The 14649-nt window shown below is 36.9% G+C and overlaps 1 protein-coding gene across 1 annotated transcript in view; it reads right to left on the reverse strand.

Annotated features, from left to right (window-relative positions):
• Window positions 1-14649, reverse strand: part of LOC145238750 (uncharacterized) — an 85934-nt gene that overhangs the window by 57618 nt on the left and 13667 nt on the right. The window contains exons 4-6 of the mRNA XM_080102011.1: window positions 7985-8215; window positions 7113-7211; window positions 3542-3572 (exon numbers count right to left, since the gene is read on the reverse strand). Of these exons, the coding sequence (XP_079958137.1) occupies window positions 3542-3572; window positions 7113-7211; window positions 7985-8215 (361 nt within the window). The remainder of the gene's footprint in view (window positions 1-3541; window positions 3573-7112; window positions 7212-7984; window positions 8216-14649) is intronic.

Here is a 14649-nt window from a genome sequence, read left to right on the forward strand (position 1 = left end):
AAAAGATTCGTTCATTTACAAACGATTTCATACTTATTTGCTTTTTACAGCCCTTAGTGAGGTAACAAATACGCTTGTCAAGGGTTCAGATAAAAGGTTTTCGCAACGTGTATAGCTATCATAAGGTTGGCACGTCACATGACGTTACGTAATATATGGAAAGTGGAAAATATTTCCAAACAACCTTTGTGTGATTGACAATAATTTCTACACAGTAACTACAAGTTTTTAGAAGGAAAACGCACTTCTTTACTAAAATTCTAATAGAATAAGATCTTACATAGACTGACGATGCTTATTCATGTAAAATATACATCTTCATTTGAAACTTTTTTCAATTATTGCCTTTTGTTATTACTTTATGACCAGTTAATATGGCCTTATTAAATTATGGGTTGCGTTAAGTGGAGTAATGCGTGATACAACCAAGCACATTAAGTACTAACTTCAAAAACAAACAATTGAATATTTCAAGACCCAAGAACGTCAATCCAAAAATAGCCACCCTTTAGCCCTTGTTGTGTTATTGTGCAACGTGTAAGCTTGGGGTAGTGCAAACTACTGGCAAACGTACACAAGCTAGCTAAGCAGCCTGGCATAGTCACAACAGCATAAGGATGCAATGGCGTCTATCCTCAATTCATTCCTGTGCATATCACCAAACGACACGTTTCCTCTGCCTATAACGCGCGGAAATTATAAATCAAGCAAGCGCCCGATGACGTTAGGCGTAACATAATATGACCGACCACAACAAAATGATGACTGTAATTAAAGCAAACCTAAGATATGTCGAAATTTAACGCAAACAAAGTTTAACATTGAATTTGACCGACCACAACAAAATGATGACTGTAATTAAAGCAAACCCAAGATATGTCGAAATTTTAACCAAACAAAGTTTAACATTGGATTTTTTCAGGCATTATCATGTTAAAGTAAACTTAAACTCAGTCAAAAGTGCGAAAAACTAGGACGAATCTATGATGGACTACGATTAGGAGTTGATCGTTAAAATTTTTTAATAAACGACCTACATTAAAACGGAGCAAAACACAAAATTGGATTCTTTAGGCAAATCTTTCTAATCAGTTTAAAATTTTGAAGTGATTTTTACCAGTATAGTCGAAAATTAGTAAAAGATAACTAGAAGTTAATGTCACTGAAAACTTTGAAATTTAAACCGTACAAAATTTAATTTGGATGATAAGCTGCAATTGGATGCTTATGCAATTTTGGATGTGATGCTTATGCAACTTTTATTTTACATTAATTTGGATGCTTATGCAACTTTTATATCGTGGTAAATGGCAATAACAAAAGCGAATTTTAGTAGCACATAAGACGTTTGCTTTCTAAAAGGTTGTTTAAATTTTATCATCGGTTATCTGGTTCTTGGCAAAGATGTCCATGACCAAGTATTCAATCATGTCACGCAAAACGCAGTGGACACACGAAGTTTGCAAAGTTGCTCTCGGTCACTACTGGGTGACCGCTGCAACAGAGTTCAAGCTACTGCTGTCAGTTGTGGTAGGTTATTTTTAAGTCGCGACAACTTTCATGAATGGTATATCACGACGAAAAGGTTTGCGCTTAGTCGACCTCGTCTGTAACGTCACAAAGAGCAACAACACAAACATGATGACAACACAATGGTTTGAGAACAACAAACATTGTTGTCATTGTTTTTTTAGAACAGCGAAACTGTTTATGTCCTGCTCTGCACGTAGTCACGCCTTTTGAGTGGATATTAGATCAACGACGCATGTTATATGGACTGGTCTATTGGGATGATCGGTTCTTAATGAGGAAACATACCAAAGCTAAGCGATGACGATGGTGGAAAATATAGACCAGATTCTATAAATTTTGAAAACCACGTGGTTGAACCGGCGTATTACCACTTTAGCAAGAAATAAGCTTCGACTATTTTTTACGGATGAAAAGCACTGACTTAAAAGAGTAGCGTAATTAACAGCAAAATTGGTACTTGCAGCGATGCGTAGTTCAATCACCTGAGGGATCACCACTGTTGCAAAAAACACTAGGATATTACAACGTTTGAATAAGAAAATGGCCACGTTTTAAGGCCGAATTACTTTTCGTAAGTAATTTTAGTTTTGTTATGAAAGCTACTTTGTTCAAAACACTAAAAACTAAAACATTGATACACGAAACTTTTCACGCAACCTGGTATCCTTGGCACCATAAATGACCACGTTTAAAGTCACTTCTTTGATAGCTTTGTCTCTTTTTGAAACTACCTTGTTCAAAAACTAACATATTCCTTCACGCAACATCGTATCCTATATAGACACTGTAAACACTTCAAATAGGCAATAGAACCCTAGAAATCACCTTGTTAAAATATAAAACATACTTACACTAAACACAAGATGAAATAAGTTATGCAAAAACATGCCAGACCTTTTAACACACAAACACACTGAAACACCACATGACTGCAAGCTCCTAACTCACTTGGCTTCGTTCCAGCACCTTGCCTCCTAAACAGGCACTAGTCTGCCCAATAAGTTACAATACTGCAGAACAAGTATAATTCAGAAGCACAAAAATTAAGCAAGCCTACAGATCCTTCCTTACAGCCGTGCACTCATAACTTGTATAATACGGCCTTATACTGTCAAAGCATGTACAGTGTATAGACCAGTATATAGAGCATAGTAACAGACATGCACTATAGTAGGGAAGCCTGGTCTGCTGCTGAGCACTGCAGAGGATGTAACCCTGCCCGTATGCGTGCAGTGACGAAACAGTTTCCGTTATTGCAACAAAGGAAAGGGGGGGATCTCACTCTTACACACAGGCACGGCACCGCGTTGTTGTCGTTTGTGATAAAACAATGAAAGCCCCATATGATATGGAAGAGTAATTGACCCTGTACGCACGTGATAATAACGTGGCGTCAAACTGGTTGGATTTGGAAGTAAGACGAAGTAAAGAAGAAAAAAAGTAACTATTGGAAAATTTATCCTTGGGATTGCGAAGCAATTATTTCAAAGAAGTTGTCGAAATGTGTGAGCAGAATTTTGAAATTCAGAAGCGGAATAAAAACCTACAAATTCTAAAGTATGTGTTTGAACGTGTTCAAGGTGTCATAACCTGCAATGCATGGCGGTGCTGGCATCATGCGACAGCGTTTAACGTTGTAACCACATGTCTCAGTTCCATCATTTGCACGCAACCGATATAAACGCTAAACACTCACTCGGCAAGCCTAACTGTCCCTTACCCCACATAGTATTGGGAAAATCCCATAAAAACTTGTTTAAAAATAAAAAAAATCTTGATCCCAGACAAAACTTAAAAGACATTTAACAAAAAAAGCACATTTACAAAATTTAACAAACGTCAATCTGTTGCAATATATCGACAGGAACAACAAAACATGTTTTTTTGCAAAATATCATTTTAAACTCAATATTGCCATCTTGTGGCCGAATAAATCTTCACAATTTTCCTCGAGTACATGCTTTGGACTGGAAGTTATCACAATTCTTTTACTACAAACTAATCTCACCTGCAACTTTGGTTTCTTTGTCTCGAAGACCCTGTGAAAGCAAAAACATGAAATGGTCAGTTAGGCAGATGGCTGACAATGTACAATGCATAATCTAGTTTAGGTCTATACATAGACATAGATCGATTTTTAACAGTACCGTGTGTTATGTCTCATTAGGATACGTTAGACTTAAGTAAAACAATAACGCACACGTTGCAAGGCTTTGACATTGACATTAAAGTTGGTCAGAGCTGATTTAGAATCTTAATGACCTCAGGACGTCGGTTCATTGTAAATGACCCTTTGCAGAATGTTGTGTTAACAAATTTTTAAACACGAATGTTGCTTATGATCAGAATCAGTCAGCACGAATCAATTATTATTGGCATTATAGGTTTCTAATTCAAATAGAACCTCCTTTGTTTCACAAACTTGCGTATTACGATGTTGCATAACCAAGAGAGATAATTGGGGCCACATTTTGACATCGACAATCGAGCGGTCGATGGCAGCAATAAATAGTGCGGTCAGCGACAGGAAATAGTTTGTTTGGCAATAAACTGAAGCATTCCATGATCGGCATGTGAAAACGCATGTGGTCCCTTTTTAGTGCACAACGTAAAACATTTAAAAGATAAAATACTATAAGCATGGAAAATAGTCATACAAATATATATTTCGTACAATACTGCATTTTATGATTGCTGATGTAACAATATGAGATTTTTAACTAAACCTAAAATTTAGGCTTGAATTCAAAAGGTATAAGCACGAAACGAAACAAAAACCGAATCTGAACATTGTTTAAGGCCCACATGTAATCTATATCAGATGCGCAAATTTGGCATACAGGTCTACATAAATATCTATGGAATGTACGGTCGTACGCAACGAATCAATATGTACCCTGTAAATACGCGCATTCCGCGCAAAGAAAGTAAAAGTGCGACGCAAATGTTGCAGGATACAGGCAATTTTTTGTTCAAAAAAAACTATAATAAGTCCGAACCCGAAGGAAAAGCTTGAGATACTCGTCAAAAAGCGCCAATAAATGTGAGCCAAAAAGTTTTTTTTTATTTATTTTACCATTACAAAGTTGGGAGCAACCTGTAAAAACTTTGGAGGCAAAGAATTCAACCAAAACACTTTAAACAAATGAATAAATTAACTATTGGCAAAAAAGGAGTTTATTAACAATGGCCATTAGGACACATATCGGAAAGCGAAACAACTGTTTATCGTCCATTAAAAACTAACTTCCGAAACCCAGTGACCCGATGACCTGACCGGCAGTTAAAATAGGAGGCTGTTTGTTTGGTCATAAACATTACGAGAATTCCAGATCCGCTTTGCAGAATTGCAGTGTCGTTTCTGCACGCGTGCCTTGGATTGAGCAATGTTATAGAAGCATGTTAACATGTTGTTAGCTGTATATCGGTCGTCGTGGTGGTCGATATGTTTGCATGTAGCTTGTTACATCTTATTAACATGCGTCTGTACATAAATCCGCAACTAAACAAGCCGTAAAGAAGGATATAGAATGTAAAATATGCCCCCTGCTGTATTTATTATTTTGAACTATATCGTGTTTGAATATAGTGTTGTTGAATATAGTATAGTAAATTTCATAAACTATCAATCAGGGATATTTGACTTATTCGACGTTGTCCCATTCGGGGCGTTTTTGTCAGGGTAATGTCAGCTACCCAACACAATCGTTCTTATAACACCACACACAAAAAAGCTATAGCAAAATTAAAAACATATTTGGACTGTAGCAATAAGAAATCATGTATAACTTATATAAGGGTTATTTTGGTTTGGCAAAAATAGTTAACTCTAGATCACAAAACTGATTCAAATATCTCGTATCAAAAAATAAGGTTGACATATTTGAGAACTAACGAGCTCTTGTGGCAGGCATCGCACTTTAATTGCAGCGCACACAAAATCGTGAAGTCGAAATGGCACAAGACCCACAATGTAATTTACTCCCAGTGTTACACTCGCCACGCCCTTATGTCCACCAGGTAAACCTAGATATCAACCACAGCCATCTTCAGCAATCAAGTCTTAATCTCGTGCAAACAAATCCATACTACCGAGTTTTTAAGGTCTGTTTTCAAGCTCTTATTTTCAGTTATTCCGGTTGTTGTGTTTGTGTTTGCTACTTGCGTCATATGCGAAATTTTAACTATAGGCTTTTTACAGGGCACGTTTAACCAAAACTTATTTATAGTTTAAATTTAAATTTGCCTTTCAAAAAAAATATGCTGCACCATAAAAAACAACATCAAACAACTTCAACACGAGCACACCAAAATAGTTTTTCTTGTATAACTTACGCCCTAAACCTACAGACGAAGTGTTTTAGCAGCGTCCTTAACGTACTTTGTACTGTTGAATGAGTTGCGCTTCAAAAATATACATGTAAACAGCATTTGGATATTACCGAAAAGTACGGGAAAAAATTACAAACATAATCCACAGGGAGGCATTCAACACTTTGTCAACAGGAAAAACAAACGACCGGCTAGATTATCTCACAACTCTTATCTTCAAAGCTTAATTCAAAACACATTAATCAGTCAACAGCGCAGTTGAGCAAACAATTTTATCGGGTTCGCGTAGTGTGAAATGCCCGGTAAACTGACAAGATAGAGAACACAACTTACTTAAACATTACTGAATCTCAACACATTTCTTATAACCTGTTTATTTTGGCCCGTTACAGCAGATCCAAAGGAATCTTATCATTAGGTTTTGTTATTACGGGTAAGCAATGTTTTTCAAAATGTAATTATGACTAGTAAGAGAGAAGCCAAATTTAGAGAACATCACTTAAGATACTTTACAATAACTTCAGTTAACAGTTTTGGGTAGGATTTCAGTTTTTATCAATTGATTTGACAACATTATGAATTAATTTACCAAATCTTCAGAAAATATGCTAAGAATTGAGAAAACTGGTTCTAAAAAAGCCAAAACAATTTTCACTTGAGCGATTCGTTTGAAGTTGGGAGATAGGGTATCTACACTGCCGACACAAAGCGGTAAAAACTGATAGGACATCTTAAAACAACAAGACGTGTAAATTTACACCCGCTAAAAGCAGTTTTACCTGCATAACTGGTGCAAGTTTGCATAGGAAGGCCGATAAAGCCGTACAACGTGATAGACCGGAGCAATTTAAGAAATAAACTTTTCACTGCATTTTAATCTACATGTTTTCATGCTACTGTGTTGTGCCATGTTTGTTGTAAGTGTAAATGAAGGTGGCTAGTCCTTGATTTGAACCAATAATTTGTCGTTTGGAAAGTTAACAATCTGCCTGACCGTGGAACGCCAAACCACTAATACAAAGTCTTGAACAAAGTAGTCAAAAGACTTAGGCTAAGAGTTTGCGACCAAAACAAACTAAATATTATAGCAAGGAATGAATACTACAACACCCAGACGCGTAGAAGGCATGTCCCGATTAAAGCAAAAAAAAACGTGGTTATGTAGAAACGTTACCGGCTAGTAACATCGGGTTTGTGGTGGGATTCGAACCCACGACAGTAAAATCCCATTACAAAGGATTATTCACCTTGTACTTTGTCTTGTTGTTGTGCTGAAGTTGAGGAGAGTTGGTAGGAGATGAAGGTACTGATGAACTTCGTGAGCTGCTCACGTCAAAATCATCAGCCTACACAAATAATGAAGACATTTAATTGCGACATACAAATTTGAACACATAATTGGTCAACAGCAAAACGCGATTATAGAGTACTACATTGATGAATTTGTTCGCCAAGAACTTGAGGAAATTTCCCTACAACCCGAGTTGTTTTACGTGGCGGAAATGTACAAATGCTTACGGTTGGGGCTGTTGGATTAAGGCAGTGGTTCCCAAACTTTGTTGGTCTGTGGCCCAAATGTCTATTTAATAGCGATTCGTGGCTCACCACGTGCTGAAATTTGGGCACAAACAAAAAAACTCAAAAAACAGGCGAAATTTTCTAGCAATTTATTTTTAATGAGATACATGCTCCTGAAATTTGGCCACAAGATTCGGAATTCTTTGCAAATATTATGTTTTTCAAAACAAAGCGCATAATATCTACAGTATAACAAAACGGTAGAATCTGTGCAAGTGGCTCTGTGGCCCATTGAAAATGTCTTGGTGGCCTTGTACTGGGCCATGGCCACAGTTTGGGAACCACTGGACTAAGGAGTATCGCTTTTCAGTTGAAACAAAGGATTTGCTTTGTATAAGTTTGTGCACGGATTAGTACCTGGTCAGGCCACATGCAGATTATACTGTTTAGAACCCGGAATACAAGAAACGGCCTTTTAAAAACGCCTTTACACCAAGTAAGCAAAACCTATAAACCACTGTTACACATCGCACCCAACAGAACAGAACTAATATTACACAAATGTGGACTTAGTTTCGTTTAACTGAAACCATTTGCTCACCAAGTAGAAAGCGTTTTTGCAAAGAATCGACGACGTAGAGAGATTGTGATCAGGAGCCAAAAATCTGCCGTCGTTCAGTCGGTAGATGTCGCTGTTACTGCCGTATTCGCCGCAGTGGTCGGTTGCTATGGTGATGGTCGGGGCGCTGATCGCGACTCCCACCGGACTCCGCATATTACCGCCGCCTAGCGGTGACAGTTGGGAGGAGCTTAGTCCAACCTCGGGGGCCAACTGTAAAAAAGTGGGGATTAGTTTGCGGGAATGAAAAAATTACAAGGATCAGGATTTAGACATTTTTGCACTAATGATAAGCAAACATTTATCTTGCATTTAGTATGAAGAAAAACGTGTTGAATTCAGAAGCTCTCGATGTCAGTTGTGGCTTTCGGACAAGATCCCAAAAATCGTCGCGGATTTTACTATGCTTATTTGAACATTAAGCCTCAATAGCACGGGTTTAACGTATTAAATAGCTGGATATACTGCAACCCATACTGTCTGCTAAAAACGCGAACATTTATTGTGCAGCTAAACTATAAGTAATCTCCTAGTTTTCAATCACCAATACAACCAAAAATACACTGTTTTTGCAACCCACGTCACTGCCACCACATTTAGTGTCAACGTTAGTGTAAAAGGCAGCAACAAACCAATGCTATGAGGTAACAAGTTAATAGGGCAAACACGTATATTGTTTGCCTTCCTAATTTGCAAGTTCGTTATTAGCAACATATCGTGAAATGTGATGTATGATGTTGTTGTGTAAAAGGTTGACAATTAAGACAGGTCTTTCACATGGTATAAATACACTAAAATTGACCTTTTAATCGTGTTTAAAAGGTCAAATAAAAAAGAATTGTCACAGGCTGTTAGTAGTTTTTCAAGAATTGTCACAGGCTGTTAGTAGTTTTTAACAATTGTCACAGGCTGTTAGTAGTTTCAGTATTTTTAATGATTTTAACTGAAATTTCTAATTTAAGGCACCCAGATATTGTGTGTACTGCTGCAAAATCCAAACTTTTATAGCAACAAAATAAACAGCAGACCCAACCTTTAAAAAAACATTATTAAACAAGCAAATTTTCAGTTACACGTCAGATTCATGAGTGTCGCCAAACTTTCGATATATTCGTTGTATTTACCTGATAATGCGGACGAATGCGTTCCCTGTACATTCGTGGAGAAAGCACAATCTAACTTGTACTAATATCATTTATTCTATCAAATACCTAAAAAATCCTACATACTGCAAACAAGTTGTATAAAAAAACTGTTAACATGGAAAACTTGATTATCAACAAATATGTGGTATTAATTATACATTTCAAACGCCAACACAGCGAAGAAACCTAAAAACCTTACTACAAATAGTTTCTCTAAGTTGTCAAATGTCATTCAAATTTATGAAAACACTTTTTTTTTTTTTTTTTTTTCAAAATGTACTTTTTTTAACTAAATACCACCAATACGAACAAAAAGCTTCAAAGCGCTACAACAAACAGTTTCTTACATTTCAGGTAATTTTAGGGCTTTTTCTTTACATGAAAAACATGCACTTAAATGTTTTTGAGAGTTTCCACATCAAAGCTAATGAAATTGATTTTGCCCTTTATTCACTTGTGAGTCGGTCACAAAAGCAGAATCTGACATCAATACGAGAAAATACTTGTATGCAAATATTCTGCTGTTGTAACTGTCATAAGCACTCTTAAGTTCTCGTCTACAACCAATTTGTTCTATTGTTACGGCAAGCCTATATGAAATGTTCTGACACTACAAAGCTGTGATCAACAATTGAACATACAAAGTCATAGTTCCCTTTCTTAATTTTCAACAGACCGCAAGTGTGCCGAAGTCTGCTCTAAACGAATTTATTAGATTTATTAGCATGTCGGTGCATCCGAACTAGGACATTTTTCATGTAAATCACTCGGATTGTGGTTGTTGAGACGCCCAAGGAATGTTACAACACACCAAACAAATCAAGTCATCGACTATGAATGTCATTCAGAACAAAAATAAACGTTAGTTTAAAATACTAAAAATCATGCAGACTCAAAAAATCCAACATAAATGACGTCAAGATTAAATGGAACCAAACTAAGATTTGAACCAAACCTTTTCCTGTAGCGCCCCTAAACTGACACAAAGTAAATGATAACCGCCCTCGTTACACAAAACTCGCAACAAATTCGTTTAACAAACAACATTAAAGTAATATAACAGCTAGAAAGTGAACGATGCCGTCCCTTTGTGAACAATACAATTATGTTTCAAAGACAAAATCAATGCTTTCAGTAAGTAAGGTTAGTCTAATGACACCAATTAGTCAAATAAATGTTGCATGTAGAAAACCAGTGGACTGAATACACCTGAACTGAGATTCGAACCCACTACATCAGGGGTCGGCAACCCCTGGCACGCGTGCCAACCTTGGCACGCGAGGTGGTTTTTCATGGCACGCCGACCGATTTGCGTGTTTATATTGAAGTAACAATTTAACCTGTTACACTGCTTTTGTATAGTTTATATCACGCCGTTGTCTTAAAATTCAGTCTTACATGCACAAAACACTTTGCTTTCTCTTTATTATTGATATCTTCTGGCACGAACCACTATTATTTAGAAAAACGTTGGCACGCGAGGTCATTAACACATGGAAATAACAAGTAAATTGGCACGCGTCACCAAAAAGGTTGCCGACCCCTGCACTACATGCAAGGTTGCCACCACCACCCCGTAGAGAAAGTAATGGAAATCTTGGTGACTCACTACCAAGACTAGAGGATACAAAGTGCGAAGTTCGCCACACTTCACCTAGATACGTCTCGAGTACAATACTTGACACTATGTTATTGGCCGTGAAAGGTTGACGGGGAAACCGTTAACATTGCTAGAGGGTAAAATGACACCACAATTATCTGCCAGACCGAGTCTGTCGTGGTTTGACGATAAACGAAGCTGCGCAACATGATCCTCGAACCCCGGGTATTTACCGTTTCTGGGGTCAAATACCCGGGGTAAAAAGGCGACAAATTTACCCCAACGCAAAAAAGTTACCCATTTCCTAAACGAGTGAATTCTGTTGTATTTTATGAGGTCGTTGATGAGTTATATGCAGTAAGGATGAATGTTGTATTTCCGCTTTTTGTTGCCACTGCTACAAAGCTTTTTAGACTCGAGTGTTTACATCCTTAATGTCCAAACAGCAACAAACAGCAAACATTTTGATGGTGTATTGTTTACAGTAATGCATGGGTTTAATGCGTTGCTAGTCCATACAAATTGGAAACCAGTGGTTTAATTCACAAAATAAAAGTTAAACAAACCTGAAAGTTTTGCACGGAACGTTTTGAGTCACATAGAAACCACATCGAAAAGCCCTGAATTATAGTAGATCCTAAATACCCAATGCAAATGTGTGGAGAAAATTGTTTTAGAACGCAAGCAATTGCCAACATTAAACAACTACATAACACTTTTGAAAGGGTACGACCGAATTAACAAAAAATTTAAGCCATATTTCTGCGAACGTGTCAATCAATGATATCTCTTCCACAGATAACACAAGGATAGAAGGTTCAAATTACAACAGGTGGTATAAAGACGATCCAGTAACGTTTAGTCGTGCAGAGATAAGTTGTTCAATGTCTTGTTATCAGACATTTTCATCCACGCACTAATCCTATATGGAACCCATTCTAAGTCGCTTAGCTTGAGCCACAGACAAGGTATCCACGCACGCTTATATAGGATTTAAGCGGGTAACGAGCGAACTTCGTGCAGTCAACCGAAACAACATTTGTATACATTTTGTTGCAAAGCTTTTTGCTGTTGTTATATTCAGTGCTAAGCAGCCGTTGTTAAAGAGTTTTAATATGGTTAAAACATTAAAATGTATTCACTTTATATGAGATCTTTGGCATTCGTATACTGTTGGATATTTTTGACAAAAGTCAATCAGTAAATTCGTGCGGTCAACGCAACATACATTTAGAAAACCAGATCAGAATAGCATTTAGGGAAAATTAAAACCACATCTTCAAATTAAGAGGGTAAAGTCATCAACAGAAATAGCAAACTTATTTTTAGTGTTTAAGTCCTAATACGAAAATCCACGGCAGAGTAAACTTGTCTCCCAAATTAATAAATGAAGTACAAGACTGGAGTTTCCTAGTACAGCATAATGTAACTCTGCGTCTGTTAATTGCCCTACAAATTAATTACCCGATCGTTTCACACCAGCATGTGAAGTTTGCACAATCAACATTTTGCAAGGAACTAAAACTTAGCTTAACATTCCTACTAGCTAGTGCATTGTTTTAGTCGTTATCGACGCACGAACACCAAATTATTTTTTTTTAATTTAAAGCAAAAACAATCCACATTCTGCAAACAACTAAATTTAAGCTGTTCCTGTTGACAAACTTTCGTTCAGTTTTTGATGCCTGGATATTAAAATACATTTTTAAAAGCTTAAAGCAACATAAATTTGCAGCAAAACAGTAAAAATTCTGACCGGAATCATGGAAATTGAAAAAATGTTGTCGATAAATTTCCGAATTTTACAACTGTTTGCTCATTTCAGCTCAACCGGTCGTTCGGAACAAAACTGTTGATACTGTAGGTCGTAAAATCCTATAACGAACTACATTTCCTGTGTGGAATTACTTGGGTATATTGTGGTTTTTGTGGTCTCATGTGGCATGTTTACAGCACATTCTAACAAAGGAACGTAACGAAATCAGGATTTCAAATGTTTAAGTGGTTTGAAATCAGCTCTAAATGGCGTTTTTGTCAAAAACGTACAGTTTAGTTATAGGTTGAAATGATTGTTGGCAACAACATTGTCAAAACACTTACAAAGGACCACTTTTCTACAACAAAACTTACACAATCCAACGCCACCCTTTTGTCCGTTGCATAAAGCACACACATAAACAAGCTTAACCAAGATCCAAATTCCAACAATGTAACTTCTGGTGCGTTATTTACATCCAAACAACGGATTGAACTTTAACCTACATAGCATTGCAACCAGTCAGACAAAATGGTGTAAAATTCCAACGTTCCATTTTCGCGATGGGCATGTTTTAAACGAAGTGAACAAGGCATTACTTATTTCCTGAGTCACGATTTCAATAGGTAGACTATCGAATGTTTGGACTTCACACAAGCAAGTACTTGGAATTCACACCGGTACATGTAATTCTTGATGGTTATCAGTAAAAAGGTAAAACCGTTTCGCATAATTCCGGCCATTTCTTTGAACGGCCTCTTAAAGTTGGATAATATAGTATTCAAAGTTATCTCTTAGACTTGTCCCGATAACTTGCTATTCTCCTGACTACACAATAGTGGTTCTGTTTAGCCATAAAACAAAATACATTACTTAACCGCACTGTGAAATAAAACAACAAATAAATTAAATTGGCAACCTTCTTAAGAAAAATTATTATCCAGGAATTCGCTTACGATGTTGTTTGTAGAATATCATTAGTATTTTGACATTTCGGGCATTGAAGCTTTGACTTAAACTTCGCAAAATTTTTGACATAGTTTTGTTTAAACTCTGTCAAATTATTAATGTAGCTACAATACAAAAATACTACCTTAATATATAAACAACTTTCGCAAAGGTACAGCTTCTAACTTCATCCAAACCTAAACATACCGCGGCGTAGACCAACAACAAACGCTTACGAAGGAATAATCATATTCAACAACTTTGCTCTTAACTAGGTTGCATGACTTTGCAAACTAGACTTACACAAAACAAACTGGGTACAATTCGTTCATGACAGAACACATTATGTACTATCACATAAACTGTTGTCTGCCATAAACACTATTCTTTAAGTGAAAACAAAAATTGTACAATTGTATACACCAGCAGTTGGAGGAAAAACTTAACTAAGTCACCAACACTATTTTGTAGTTCCTCAAAATGACCAAACGACAAGAAAGTTCAACCGACTTACACTTTCAGTTCAGAATGAATACAAGACTTAACATGAATTTCATGTTTGCCAATAAACCCACAGAAGCGCTGCAAAACGCCAGGAAGCGGGATAGGACAGTAAAAATGTGGTTAGAGAAGAATTCCATTGTTACAAAGCCACAAACCTGAGCAAACTGCGGTAAAATTCCTAACTCTTTTCTATGCCAAAAACCTATTTCGATTTTAGCTTTGTAAAAACCGTTGGAACTTTCTGTATTATTGTACAACCCTTTGCGGTATTTGCTTTGAGTCGCTATTTTATTTCGTTTCTGTTCATTTGTGCTTCGGCGCCAAAACATCGTGCCGTCCACTGTGCTACGCGCATTCGGTGTCCCTGATGAAGGCGACCTGTATAGGACGTCGAAACGTCGGAATAAAAATACATTTGCCAGAAGAGCTCTATAAACTCGATATTATGCCTGGCAGCAATAGCTATAAATAGTGTGTCTTCCTGTTCGTTTGGAAGTGAAGATCTAATAGCAGTTGTGTGTGTTTTTACCCTAAACTGTAATTGCATTTGTTGAGCTGTCTTCTGCGGTACACATGTCCTGTAGACCGTTCAAACCTCAAATATGCCTAAATCTACTTGTATTAGGAATGTCACACATGTTTGACATGAGTGGATTGCGAGATATGCGATTTAAGACCAAAATAAGAAAGACCC

Source organism: Phallusia mammillata, chromosome 7, assembly GCF_965637545.1.
Source record: "Phallusia mammillata chromosome 7, kaPhaMamm4.hap1.1, whole genome shotgun sequence".
In the NCBI taxonomy this organism is placed as follows: domain Eukaryota; kingdom Metazoa; phylum Chordata; class Ascidiacea; order Phlebobranchia; family Ascidiidae; genus Phallusia; species Phallusia mammillata.